At 44.9% G+C, this 14,472-nt stretch overlaps 1 protein-coding gene across 2 annotated transcripts; it reads right to left on the reverse strand.

Annotated features, from left to right (window-relative positions):
• Positions 1–4,922: 4,922 nt before the first annotated feature.
• On the reverse strand, positions 4,923–13,970 carry dctn4 (dynactin 4). 2 transcript variants are annotated; one of them, XM_030102381.1, is made up of 14 exons: positions 13,836–13,970; positions 12,806–12,876; positions 12,542–12,720; positions 12,379–12,422; positions 11,149–11,256; positions 10,586–10,606; positions 9,997–10,070; positions 8,674–8,786; positions 8,477–8,586; positions 8,286–8,359; positions 7,899–7,953; positions 7,471–7,578; positions 6,444–6,541; positions 4,923–6,362 (listed from the first exon to the last, which is right to left on the reverse strand). In XM_030102381.1, exons 1-14 carry the CDS (start codon positions 13,968–13,970, stop codon positions 6,140–6,142), a joined length of 1,413 nt encoding a protein of 470 aa, XP_029958241.1. In that variant the 3' UTR covers positions 4,923–6,139. The 2 variants fall into 2 exon arrangements, with proteins under 2 accessions (XP_029958241.1, XP_029958249.1); XM_030102389.1 differs by lacking the exon at positions 10,586–10,606 and having other exon boundaries at positions 6,140–6,362.
• Positions 13,971–14,472: the final 502 nt, after the last annotated feature.

Consider the following 14,472-nt stretch of genomic DNA (forward strand, 5'->3'; position numbering starts at 1 on the left):
AAGCGTACTCTGTACTGTATCTGCAGGGACCGTTATCATCCTCCAGCCTTTTGAGGAGCTTCACCCTGTGAAATGTGCCACTGATAGAGCCGCAAATCCACATCTGCAGTTTGACATTTCATATTCTTGCGCCGTAAATCCAGTCATGCTCTCATTGATTCTATACATTGATCTATCTCCGCCTGTCCCGGGTGAAATGCGCTTCTACTTAGTGTCAGGAGTTTGTGCGGAGGATATACAGTGTTCTGCGGTGCGGCGGCGGGTCGTGCCGGGTGGGGGGGCCTCTGAGGGTTTGGCTGCAGGCCGTGGGACGCTCGTGCAACAGAAAACCACGTTCTCAACGCCGCCGACGTTTTTTATCAGGACCTAATGGGGCTTCGCTGCCCGAGAGGCCTGCGGCTACACCATCCCCAGCGAGACAACGATCCAGCTTCCAGTACGAGTGTTGTCCTAATTGATATCCTCTGTTTGCTTTACTGTGCATTATTGCCGGCGTGCGGCTGACTCCTCTTCCGGGCATGTAATTCACTTAATTAATGAACCCTGTTTGGGTGAATACTCGTCGACCGCGGAGGATTATCTTGTGCTTGACATTGGTTTAAGAGCTGAGTGAGCCAGGTGCACAGATGCATGAATCATTTCTATAATTGTCGGGGGAACGCGGGCTTTACTTCGTTTGCTTGGTTGAAGCGAATAGATAAGTGTTGCTTATGTGGCGGGGCTAAAGGTGACGAGTCGGACGCGTCGTGCCGTTAATCTGCCCGCGGATGGATGAGATCGCTTCTGAACAGGACAAAGATGCTTGTTATCAGATGTTTGTTTAAACCTGCTGGCTCTGGCTACATAGTTAGCGTACAGAAATGAAAGCGATATCGATCTTCTTATCTGATTCTTGGCACAGAGGCATCAAAGCATTTTCTCCTCAATCTCCAACTATTTGTAAATCTCTTTTCGCTTCGACGTGATTTTAGCCCCCTGTTGCTAAAAGCTGATGTTTTCACCTGAGGGTCGGCATCGGCTGTATTTTTGTGATCTAAATCAGTATTTTATTTCTCTGCTTTTCTCTTTACTAGAACAACAAAGTGTTTTTTGCCTTTGCCGGTGATTAAATCCAACATTTGCACAAGCTGTGCTGCTGCTTGTTATCTAAAAGATAATAAATCCGCATTTCTACGGGCTGCCACAGGTTATCCTATTTGTAAAAGTTTCCACAGAATGTGGCCAAATTTTTAAAGTGAAACAAAGTGCTGAGTGCAAAAAAAAAAAAAAAAAAATGCAGCTTCCTAAACTGCTGAACCATTGCTTAAAAGGTATTACTTTCTCCATTGACTAGACAAGTCGTGATTTCCTGATTTAAATCTCCAGTGCGGGGGGCTTAGGAGGATCTGGACTGGGCTATTACTGGCTGTGAGGGGTTTTTTTTTTTTCGCTCGCACAGCCAGACAGACTACACAGAAATAGAATAATGAAAGCATTGTGATATTGTGCAGGAGGTGTTTGAAGTCCGGAGCCTGAAAAGTCAATCAAATCTGACTTTCCAGAGGCGAGGTGGAGTGGAGATGATCCACATGGACCTTTATAGTTCCTGTTCGTGATCTTCGACCCAGAGAGAAGGGCTCCAGCAAATCCCGACACACTTTTTGTCTTTACATGAGTAATGCGGCCACGGAGCGATCGAGCAAATTGGAAATGAAAAGCCCAGACCGGGGGCTGCGTCTGCGTCGGTTAATGCAGACAGGACTTCAGAGACGAGTGTCGAAGGTCAGCCGCTTTCTCAGAGCGATCTTTTACAGCCCGCCGTCCAAAGTCAACATTCCAGCAAACCTACAGCCGTACGGGCCGTGGAAAGAGGGAAAGTGAGAGGAAATGGCCAGAGCCCTTGAATGAGGCGAGGAAAGTCGGCTTCTTTCTTTCTGTTTTGTTTCAAAAGCTCTCACAGGTGTGGCTTTTCCCAGCACCGGAAGCCCCACATGCCTGAAGTTATTCGTCTGGGTGGACGTCATCAATTACCGCTAATTAACCAGATGAAGGTCTGGTGAGCAGAAAATGAAGGAGGCGATTTATCACTCCGAGCACCTCCAGGCCGAATGCTCACGCTAAAAACGGAGGATGGGAATGAAAAAAAAAAGTTCCTGCCTGTCGGTTTCCTTTGCCTCCTCTCGACCGCAGGAAACAGAAACTCCTCCGAAGACGACGCGGGTAACATCCTCCCACATGACAGAAGTAATGGAGAAAACACACCTTCGTCCTCTGGCCGGCGGAGCTGACCAGTGAAGGGGTTAATGCAGAGAAACTAGACGGTTATGAAAGAGTCTATATTCCATCGTTTTATAAGAAGGAGGGGAATTACTGACTGTGTTGAGGCAGTGTTTTTCTCTTCCTTCACTCCGCCGTGCCATCTTTTTTCTTCTCTCCCTGCGGTTGAGTTACAGGCGGTTTTGGGCGCTGACGTAACCGCGGAGAGGTCCTGGGTGCAGTCGAACTTGTAATTCAGTGAGGAATTTTTCATCTGGTCAAGGCTGGCTGCGCATGTCTTTATAAATAAAGATGTCAAAAAAAAAAAAAAAAAAGGCAAACAAGAGGAAGAGGGAAGGAGGAGACAACAAGTTCAAGAGAAAATCTGTGTCTAACCTACTTACTGAACTCAACAATGCTGGAAAATCCTGAAATTAAATTGTAATCCCTGCCACATGGTCACAGGTCTGCTCTGTTTACAGTGAGGTTCTGCAAATAAGCGCGCTCTGGTGCCGGGCGTGCAATAATTCCCATCTTGATCCAGGAAAATATTATCCTGACCAGAGGAATCCAGAGTTTCTCTTCCAGACTGCATTTTTTTCGGGGGATCGTTCAAGTCCTGCTCGTGAGCCAGTTAATAGGTATTACTGCATAAGTCACCATACGCCAAAAGCAATTCGGCCATTTTTCACCCGCCTCCGCTCCAGGGTGAATTAAACCCGCAGTTACGATCATGTATACAAATTAAGCATAACAAATGTTCATCAGTGAATATTGTCTTCCCACCAGCTGATCGCGGGCCGAGCACAGAAGTGCTGAGAAGTCGGCTCCTGCTGCCACTGGCTGCATTTGGAAGGGGGAGTCTGGGCCATTTCAGTGCGACGGACTCACCCCATGTGTGCTTTATTACCTCATCTGCAGCGGTGATTTATGGCTCGCACACCGGCCACTTTTCTGGGCTGTTTATATCTGCTGAAGATAAAAGAAAATCATGGCTTTATTACCCAGACGGAGTGGGCCTGTTTACACAGCAGAGGGCCTCATCAGGGAGCTGCAACATTCCTGCATCACACACATCTCATCTGACTTCTTTCTTTTTTTTCCAGAGGCAATAAACTCCCCCCAGCCCAGGTAGAGCGAATCCTCGCCGAACAGGACTGATACGTGTTAAATATAAAACGGTATCTGCTGGGACACAAATTCCATTACTCGCTTCCGCCTGATGTTGACAAGTAGACGCTTCATTCCCATGACTCACATCCTGAACACAAAACGCCACCCGGCTTTTGTGTAGATTATTTTTTCTAAACGTCTGGATAAGAGCTGCCCGTGCCGTTCCCAGTGATAATTACTGTCAGTGGACAGACTGCTGCTGCAGCCTGGCCTCCAGAGCAGGATCATGCTGAAGGCTTCTCTTGTGTCTCCCTCATGCTGCCCCATCCCCCCCCTGGATCCAAGCAGCTGCTGTTGAATGAAAAACCCTTTGCCTCTGGCGCCATCGCGTGGTGACAACTGTAAACAACAGGACAATGCACAGGTTTGACACATGATTGGAGAGGAGATGTGGGCACTTCCTGGTCCTAGGGGGGAGGCAGGCCACGTTTGATGTCTTTCTGCTTGAACAGAGCAGATTGTAATGAGTGAGTCCTTATAAGTACCTGAGTTACTCCCAGGTACTCAGATTTGTCCCCACAGTCCAAAGAGACGCATGTCTACAGGTGGATCTGTGTTAAATGTAACATGTGATGGCTGTCTGGTCAGCCAATCTGCAGCCATTTTCTCCCTTTCTTTTCCCAGCAGCAGCTGTTCTGACTGCAAATGCAGTGAAAACCCACCAAGCAGCAGACAGGCCCAGTTAAAGAGCAGCCGGTGAAGTCGGTGGAGCATTTAGGAGCTAAAGAGACAGGTAATTCCCCCAGGAGCCAGCGGAGAGTGAAAACTGAGACAAAAGTGAGTCAATACTGACATTGTGTTTCCAAAAAACACAACCCCATAATGGATGTTGCCGAGCATCTGTTCCATGTGCAGACAGGCCATCGCTTCATTAAACATTCACATATCAAATTAAAAAAATGTTGACAAGTAGTGAGGCGGAAAGTAACAGGGTGTAAATACTTTCTTGTTGTTTTTAATCATCTGGAAATCCCATTGGCCTACTTGCATTTTTTTTTTTTTTTTTTTTTTGCATAGATATCTCCATTTAAAGCCATTTATTTGTCATGCTTGTTAGTTTTAATTTTCATGTATTGAATGTGAAGTGGGAGAGCGCTCCGGCCTCGCACTGGGTTCGTACCCTGGTTCGAGTTCAGGCCTTCAGCGTCAAGTTTTCTCTTTCAGTTCATGGGTATAGCATTTCAGGCTAATTGGAGACCCTGAAACCAGCCGTGCACGGGGGTGTGTGCTTATGTTTGTCCCAAGATGCACTCTTGATGGGTGCAGGGTGTGTCCTGCTTTCTCAATCTAATTCATTATGTTGGCTTTAGTCCCCCTGATATTTTTATTTCATTATCGCTTTGTCAGTCATCTTTGGATTTTACCAACTTGCATGAATGTGTAAGTTTAGATTGGTCAAGAAAATAAATCGGCACCATTCATGAAAGTGAAAATTCCTGATTAATTCCTTCCTGCTGTTGAAAACCTGACTAAAACATCCACATACACAAAAATGAAGATCCAGGAGTTCCGTATCAGTTTTGCAATATTTTATTCGTCAGTACAGAAGGTTAATTGTAATGTAAAGCTCTGTTTAGTTTTCTTTTTCCTCTCTTTAACTCGGTGTTCACGATGGAGACCAAACCTAAATGACAGCAGCTTAGAAGCCGCACTGACTGATGGGTACAAACCAAAACCTTCGTACACAGCAGCGTCTCATCTCTAACGACTGATGAGCATTTTGTATTTGATGTCACTACGTTTCCTCATATCGTCTCCATTGTGCCGATAACTAATAATGTGCGACGTCAGATGCTCTTCCTCTCCCCACCAAGACCCGGACCCATAAATAAAACAACAGATTCAGTAATCCTCGATGGCATCGTCTAATGTGAGCGATAATCACTACAGCTGAAGCATGCAGGTTAATAAAATAGTGTTTTCTGCAGAAAGTGATGTTGACGAGGACACATCGGCGTGTGCGTGTGTATGTGTGTGTGTGTGTGTGTGTGTTGCAGAGGTGGAAAATTGATTTGATTGTTCTCATTTCTGGTTTTGCTCGGCGACTTCACTCTATTTGCAAAAACAACTGGCAGACATCCTTGAATAAAATCCGTTAGTTGTTTTTACATAAACACTGATAACAGAGACATTAATCACTCACACTTTCACTGAGAGCTGATATGCAAATGAAGACTGGACACAGAGAGGTTATAATTGCTTTGCCATCTTCAAAAAAGAAAAAAAAAAAAAAAATACTGCAAGGGCCACTACAATAAATCCTTTTGTCACCACCCAGCAAAGCAAATGAATGGTTTTCAAAGAAACATAATTAATTTGGATGATTCGGTTTTCTGAAACAGCTTTCTGACAATAGATGGTGTCACTGCTAGGAAATTACAGCAGGTTTCTGGTTTCTGGTGCAGCAGTCGTCAGTTTTACCACTAAAAATTCTAATTGAGTTAAACATAAGGCCTTTCACTGTCAGCCTAAGTTTTCTATAACGTGATAAAGCTGTTATCGAGCTGCATAAATAGTTCAGCTGTCATGCGATCACCGTTTCCCCACAATGTGTCTGTTGTTACGACATATACTACAACATAAAATAATCCAAAAGCTGCGCAGATCTCAGGTTGTTGTCTCACAAAACGATGAGCTGAGTCAGAAACCCTTTGTTTAAATTAAATTAATCCCACGAGTTTAAAAGGAAATAGTTGAAAGGGCCCAAAGCTATTCGGAGTAGTGCCAGTGTTCAGGGAGCCAGAGGCCCCAGCTGCAGCTCCACGTGCTGCGTGAGCCAGATGGACTCCACCGCCGGCTCCGCCCCCCCCTCCTCGCTCGACCGCACCGGGGCGGCCAGGTTGCGGAAGTCGTGTCGGATCTTGAAGGAAACGGTGACGTCCGAGTCCTCCTCTCTCTGAGGGATCACCTTGATGAAGAAGCCGATCTTGTTGGATTTCCTGAAGGCGACCACGCTGCGGAGAGGACGGAGAGTTCAGGCTGAGTCTCGCCTCGCCCGCTAGCGGCCGCGGCGGTGTGTTTGTGTCTGAACTCACTCCGGGTCGTCGTGGAAGTCCTGAGGTTCGGCCAGTTCGTCGTACTCGGCGGCCGCGTCTTTCCCCGCCAGGACCAGCTCCTTACTCGGTACAATAACCTGAAGAAAATTCCAGCAGCTGGAGTCAAACTCAGACTTTTCAGTTTTCTGAGTCTCACAATCTGATCTACTTAAATTAGCCATTTCGGAGATACAGCTGGAAGTCAAACATTGATCTGTGTCTATAGGGAAAGTGTACACGCTGCTCAGTCAACAGTAATTAATACGTCCTCACAGTTGTTGGCAAACTTGAGAATCGTGCAGCGGCAATTCGAAATATCCACTCGAGAGGTGGGTGAACTCAGCCGTGAGAGCTGGCCGACAAAATCAACCGAGCGCGACTGGAAGCGCTTCACACTGCCCTCCAGGTGTATGAATATCAGATCAACCAGAAGCAACAGTCGAGAGGTGAAGGGAAGCGGGTCAAGAAGAGGCTGTGTCTCTGAGAGGAGCCGGACCGTTACGCCATCACTAAAACGACCGAGACAAACGTCTGAGAGCGGCCGCTCCGCAAACCCTTCCTCTGAAAACCACCGCGGCTGACAGATAAGAGTCGCGAGGTGAAGAGAGGGCTGCACGTTTCTTCAAATAAAGACAGCGAGAAGGAGCGGGCCGCCCGGCGCTCGTGATGGTGAACGACTGTCACCAGCTCTGACTGCTCCCATTTCTTACTGCATGTGGAAGGACAGTTCAGCTCAGCCAGAGAGGAGTACGGAAAGAAGCCCACACACACCTGCCCTCATGCAAGGAGAAATGGAGCAACAATATGAGTAAACAGTGGCTACTATTACTATAAGTACTTATATAATGCCGTTTTTGGAGTATAATGTAATCAAATATTTAATACAATTGTGATTTCATAAGTGGTTATAGCTGGAATTAGGATGGGAAACACTGAAAAGATGCCATGAAACGACCTAAAGCCCAACAAAGAGCTTCAAAGTGTTGAGTTAAACCAGTTTCTAATAGAAAGCAGAGAGAGAGAGAACCTTGGCAGTGCTGTTGACGTCGTCGGGATCTCCCTCCTCGCACGCGGTCAACGTGACGTGGGTGACGTTCTCCACCGGGTTGGTCAGGGTCAGCAGCACCTGGCTCTCCTGGACACACAGAGCCGGAGACAAACCGTCAAGAACAGGCATGAATCGAAACGCAAACTGATCTTATCTGGTCATCTTTTCACTCATTAAAATAAAGATGGCCACCTTAAGGTGATAGCTCAATTACGGCCTGTTTCTAATAGCTACACGCCAGATTGCTGTGGTTTTTTATTCTCTAGAATAAAGAGTGAGACGGCCTTGAGCAGAGTTACTGGTAATCCGGCGGAGCCCGTGAAAGCGCCGGCCGCCTGACTCTAACAGCATGTCATAGACTGAAAATTAAAAATCCTGGAGCTCATGAAAGAGGAGCCAACACTGACCTTCATGTAACGCAGATTCGGAATGGACATAATTCTCACTTCAGGGATGTAACTCCTGCGGGAGGAAGAGAAAAGCATATCAAATACAGGGGGCGAGACTGAAACCAGCTGTAATGAAAGTCTGACAGCAGATCTCTGGAGTCCTGCGAGCATCGCCTGATAAAAACAGCACTGATGAGCTGAAACATATCAAACCTCTTCCATTCAAATAATGAGCTATCAATTCATTTCTCAACCATTGCTCATAGTTGCACATCACACTTCGGGACTTTCATCATTAAAAACTACATGAAGCCCGAGGCGGCGCCATGCTTTAAATGAATCAAGATAACGAACGCCATCATTAAAACCACATGTTCAGACAGGAGTGTGATGACCGGTACTCACACAGCCACCAGCTGAATTTTAAACTTGATTGAAGTTGGATTAAACTCCGGCTTGCTCAAGTTGTGCTCACATTTCTAGAATAGAGATTTTGGGGGAAAGAAATAAAAAAAAAAAAAAAAAGACCGTTATCTAAATGCGATCTGCAAAATGAGAGGCTTTGATGCATAACGAGAACCCGGAGGTGAACCGACCCGGCAGCGCAGCGAGCGCTTCATCAGGAGGTGCTTGTGTCTGGGGTGCAGCTGAGACGCCCCTGCAGGCTGGAAGTCGGGCTGCAGCAGCCGCTGGCGCAGCGTGGTCACTGAGGAGACACGGCACGAGCGCACCCATCAGCTCACAGCCTCGGTGAGGGAAGCTCCTCCGTCAAGAGTTGTGTACAGACTCCCACCTTCCGGTAAACTGACGGGTCTGGTGTAGCAGTCCTCGGGGAGGGGCTCCACCTCGTCCAGGGCCTGAGCTGGCTCGATGCTGATCTCCTTCTGGTCCTCGCCTTCTTTAAGCCTGGTTAATCAATCACATGCACACTTTTAAAGTCAAACACGAGTAAGCAAAAGAGCATCTTAAAGGGATCGCTGCATTGTGGCAGGTTTTAAGTCCTCATATGCTAACTTGATAGATTAAAAGATGCTAACGAAAAGATCAGTTGTTCCTCGACTCGCTCTTTATGCTGCAGGCCACGTCCAGTTTGAAACAAGCCATGTGTGTCTGTGTCCTTTAAGCCTTCTTCTTCCTGCTGATTCCAAAGAAGCCTCTGTTTCTACAGTGGGGAGCCTGCGGCCGTGCAGCATCACACGCTTGTAATTTGACACCAGCCTCTGTGTGTTCCTGGAGTAGACCACCATATGAAGACGAATGTGTGTACCAGTTACACAGTTAGAAAACAAAGTCTTACTCTACTGTTGACGGCTCCAGTGACACTTAGGACCCAAGTTTTTCAGCCGTATCGACTAACTTAATGACAACCTTTCAAAACAAGAGGAAAGCGTATTCACATTCATCTTTCTGTGGCGTGCTCGCCTGTTTCACATTTCTCTGCGGGAACCAACGGCACGCTTTGTCAACACGCTGCTTTTTGTCAGCCAATCATTAATCCAAAGATGTTAAACAGGGTCCTTGAACGCATTCTGGTAAAGAGGTTTAAAAATGACCTCTGCTAAGAATTATATTACTCGGAGGTGATGATGCAACGTGGGGAAGAAAGAAGGCTGACAGACTGTTGGTGGTGATGGATCGCTTTCACTTCTTGAGCCAAGTTTCAAGGCTCTGCAAATTGATTTTTACGGCAGCCTGAAATTAATCAAACATGCAGCTGCTGGAAGGTAGAGAATCTATTTATCTAAATCACCGATAATTGGAACATACAGCGGATGTAGTTACTGTGCAGAAACATGCAAAACCACGGAAGCCTGTCTTTTAACCTTTTACTCTCTATGTGATTATATTATTATTTAGACTGAAATTAATAATGGTTGAGTAGCAGAAATCCAGAGACTAATCTCAATGACAGATTTGTTTTTTTTTAAGCCAAAAATGGTGAAATTTGTGCGGTTTGGTTAAAGTTGCATGCAAAGATGTTGACTTCTTTTTTTTTCCCCCAGAGTAATTTTCAGTGAGTGCCCTGTAAAATGCTTCAGGTCAAACATAAATGAAAACTAAAAGTGCCAGGAGTGAAGAATCGACAGCATAATTCGCGGGTTTATGTAAAACTCACGTTAGGCCAGCCAGGCTTGAAATGGGAGCTCCGGGCCTCTGCCTCTGCAGTCTGGTCCCAAGGCCGTATTTCTCCTGTGGGAATGTAGGGGGGAAGCCACGGTCACACTGTCGGCCCACTCACGCTAAAAAGGCCTCAGGATGATTTATGAAACTAATCTACAACTACTTTTCTACTCAATAGATGTAACAAAAGGTCCTGACCGAAAGGGGAGCATATACTTTTAAAAGAAAAATGAAAAGGAATGGTATTGGACATTAAAAAAAATAACAACAAGTAAGTATGAAACTGTTTAATATGTCTTGTGGCAAGAGACACAAACCAGAGCCTTTCTACCAGAATAAAGAGAGAAATTTGACTCCGACAGGCTGAGGATTCAATTACAATGAAACATTTTTTCTTTAATTTATTGCTTCTCTCCCTCTAAACAATAGAAAGGCTCCCGTTGTGCGATTCTCATTTACCCAAGGAGACATTCATGTGATCTGTGAGGCCACTCGGGAACAGATTAGACGGGAGCGGATGCACGGAGGAAGACGGTGCTACGGCAAAGACGGGACTACCCAAGTTGTGAAAAATTACAACTCACCACCACATGAATAGTGTGTTGCTGGGAAGGTTAAAAACCAAAATGTCAGAGTGCATAAGCAAAGGAAACAAAAGAGAGAACAAAGAACAAGGTGAAAACCAAAGCAATTCGGCGAAAACATTAGTGGCATTTGGTGGCGTGCGACAGCAACAGGAATGCATCAGTAATGGAGGGACCGCAGGACGTCACAGCTGCTTCTCAACAGAAAAGGAAAAGCTGCTTCGCACTGGCGAATATCAGGTAGCAGACGGATGCAGGGGGAGTGAATGATGTGCCAACATGAAGACCATGTCCGTAGCCGTTCAAGAACAGGGACACGGTGTTGCCTGCACAGCAGCTCATACTGCTAATAACACCTCTGCTTTGCCTAAAGGTGCACTAACCATACTGTCCTATTACACATGTTAAATCTCTTAAAAACAAACTGCTGATCGAATCAAACCACACCGAGAAACTGTGACATTTAAAAAGGTCAAAAAAAAAAAAAAAAAAAGAAGAAGGTAAAAGTACGGCATTTCTGAAAAGGCTGAATGCAAGTGTCAGACTCAGAGGGAGCAGAGTACCGAGAAGGCCAGAGGCATGCACTGCCGTCTCCTCGCCAGCTTCTTCCGGTCTCGCTCCTGCTTCTCTCGGTGAGCCAGCTGCTGGTAATATTCAATCAGCTTAGTGATCTGCAGGGAACAACAAAATGATCATCACTACCTCTTTTATGTCTTTGTAAAACACAACTTTTCTTAGTTATATGAACAGTAAAACGCAGCACACAGACTTTTAAACAGTCAATGAGCCACATATTCCCAGCCTGCAAAACCTTTACAACTACATCCCAATCTTGGTTTTATAAAGACAGGAATTATATCGTTTAAACTAAATCTGCTGTTCTTCACATTTTAAATACTTGTGGACACAACTGAACACACATAACAGGCCAATTTGGCAAGCTTCTTAAACAGTCCTCTGTTTCATTTTGTAGAGTCTACAGCAAAAATGGGCAACTTTGCTATGGATGGAAGACTGTGACTCAGCATTTCTATCGTTCAGATTTACTTTAATTGCAGCTGCTAATCTTAATGGGACTATCTGGAATTTATTCTATTCTTGGTCTACACTCTCAACTGGAATCAGTCTATTTGCATAGATTCGCTGCCCCTGGTTTTGCTCTGGCTAGGTCTGTTTTTAAGCACCGGGTTCTCTCTCTACCGTCCTAAACATTTGAGATGCAGCATTTTAAAGCTTTTGAATGGTTTGTGAATAGAAGAACCAACTCCTTCTCCTCCCACCAGTATTATCTTATATTCCTGACCATTACAGTAAGTCCCAATGTCCAATCAATTCAAGTGGTTTGTAACACATCTGAACCACGCAGAGTAAAAAAAAAACACTGTAATACTGAATACTTCCAGATATTGAATGCTGAAGCTATTTTGGGAAAAAACAAGAGAAGCATGTCCTCATTTCCCATTTTCAAACAACTGCAGTCTGAATTTATTTATACTCGGGTTGTATAACAGGATGAAAGACTTCCACTTAACTTGTTCAAATAAAGTTTGGAATAATGACCATCTGCTGGAACAATAGTCAAACTGGAAATATTGAGTGATCTTCATAATTTGTACCAACACGTAATGCTTGAGCAGCAGACATTCATTCATTTTGCCATCTGCTGCCCTAAGCGTTCTATTAATGGGTGACACTTACTCAGAAACACATCTATTCAAAAAGCCACCACTGCATGATCAGGAAACATGTGAGCAGCTCAAGAGAGATCAAATGACCCCCAGGGGGAAACTCACCCGCTGAGTATGAGGATTTTCTGGCTCCTGCCATCCACCACTGGCTACAGTGAACAAAAGAATCATACATGTATCATATGTCTGAAATATAGCACAACTAATGGCACAAGATACAAATTTTACAAAGTAATTTAAAGAAATTCTGCATAATATCAGTACCCACCAACTGATTTGTCAGCCATCCCAACATCCCGTGAGGTCCATCGACAAAAGCCACAGGCTAAATAGTAGGCCTTCTTCATGGCAGTCTTGGTGGGATCGTCAGGCAGAGGAGCTGGGATGTTCGTGGCCCGAGTAGAAAGCGTGTGCATGCAACAAGGGCAGTCAAAACAATTTGCACACCTGTAGAAGAGCACAAGCACAAATTAATAAAATGTCTGAATAGAGTCAGCTGTGAAATGCGGCAGTATTGTACAGTCAGGCTCACCTATTCTTTTTCAGCTTAGCTTCTGCAGACGGCATGTTCTCCAAACAGCTTGGACAATAGTGGGAGTCCACCTGAGAGGGGAGGCGGGAGTCAATCAGTGTGAACATCATGAATATGGATTTGATATTAAAAAAGCTTTCAAACTACTCAATCAGCGGTCTCTGATTGGATCGGTAACCCACATAAATGTGACCATTATTTATGTGGACTACAGTTGTTTTAAATATGGAGATTAATTTGTCTGAGGAGTTCATACTATTTTATTCTTACAAATTGTAGTAAAAAGCAAATGACTAAAGACAATATCCAAAATGTGGGTCAAGTACCAACAGTATTCAAAGTACTTCATATAAGATGTTGTCATTTTTTAATTTTATTTCAAATGCTGAAATGGGTCAATATGTTTGTAAATGCGATAAATAACCAAAACTCGTATTATAAAACGAGTACGTGTGGACAAACAACTACTCACAGACGGAGCACATATATTATTTATAACATATATTATTATACAGATATTATTTATAATACATATAACTACTATTCCTAACAGCCAATGGTCACTGGCAGATTGAGGTTGTGGAGTTTATAATTCAGGAGGAACATCCAGCCGATGGTCTGGGTGTGGTGTCAGTGCCTGAGGCTCCTTTAGAAGCCCACAAATTAATGCAGGGTCCAACAATGCTGAAGCAAATGTCATTCAATTACTGATCGTTGAATCAATAACTTAACAGAAGCCCGTGAAATAATTTATCGATAAATCTTAAGTTTAGCACGAGCAGGTTAGCTCGCTCTCCCTTTTCTGCTATGCCATATAATGCTAAATCGGAAGTGAAGTCGTTCAGCCAATCAGAAGAGAGGACGGCTGGTGATAGCCTTGATTGACAAGGGAGTTAGCCATTGAAAGCGCGAGACGCTGGCACTAGTCCCGCCCAACTATCAAAGCTGCTAGTGGGTCTGCTAACAACAAAGTGGCTAAATGAAGCTAGCCGCTAGCCGGTGGTCACTGAGGAATAAGACGGCTCCGTACCTCATGAGACACGCACTCCAGCGACCGTAGCTCACTGCAGTAGCGACAGAAATACAGCTGAGATATAGGAGCTCTTATTCGTTTCTCCCCGCGGACCAGGTAGACCACCTTCTCTGGCTGCAAAAGCGACGCCATCTCTCACACTTGGAGCCGCGTCGGAGCGCCTCACAGTCCGGTCTGAGCTGCTGGAGCCGATGACGTCTCCGCTGGAGGAGCGGCCTGGGTGGGCTCCTGTGCGACCCCTTGTGGCCAATATCATAACAGCAGCCACAGGTCAAATGCAAGTCAAATGCAGACAATGCAAGAAATCAAACTTTTCATTTAACGTACTTTGGAAAAAACTAAAAAAAAAAAAATACTATATGAAATATCAGAACGTCAAAATATAAATTCATTGGGCTTGTTTCTGTGTTTGTATGATTTTGTTCAGTTTTGTTCAGATTTTGTTAAGCATTCACAGTAAGAAAATAAAATGACGTGTTGATAGAAGCTTTGTCGTGCCAATGGGGTTCATCATGCATGCAGTCATCATCATTGTTTGTTCTGTGTGCTTGGGTTTCATCCAGGTATACTCCAATTTCCACAGTCCAAAAACATGCTTGAGAAGTTAATTGTGGCAGATTGCTACAGCCCAGAA

The sequence above is a fragment of the Salarias fasciatus genome, chromosome 2 (assembly GCF_902148845.1).
Source record: "Salarias fasciatus chromosome 2, fSalaFa1.1, whole genome shotgun sequence".
NCBI classification, from domain to species: Eukaryota; Metazoa; Chordata; class Actinopteri; order Blenniiformes; family Blenniidae; genus Salarias; species Salarias fasciatus.

Excerpts from the sequence above, each read along its gene's own strand:
- dctn4 (XM_030102381.1), bottom strand. The coding sequence starts at position 13,970 with ATGGCGTCGCTTTTGCAGCCAGAGAAGGTGGTCTACCTGGTCCGCGGG. Across the intron at positions 10,607-11,148 it reads GCATGCCTCTGGCCTTCTCG|CAACACACTATTCATGTGGT; the intron begins GTACTCTGCTCC and ends TAACCTTCCCAG. Across the intron at positions 8,360-8,476 it reads AGCGCTCGCTGCGCTGCCGG|AAATGTGAGCACAACTTGAG; the intron begins GTCGGTTCACCT and ends TCTCTATTCTAG.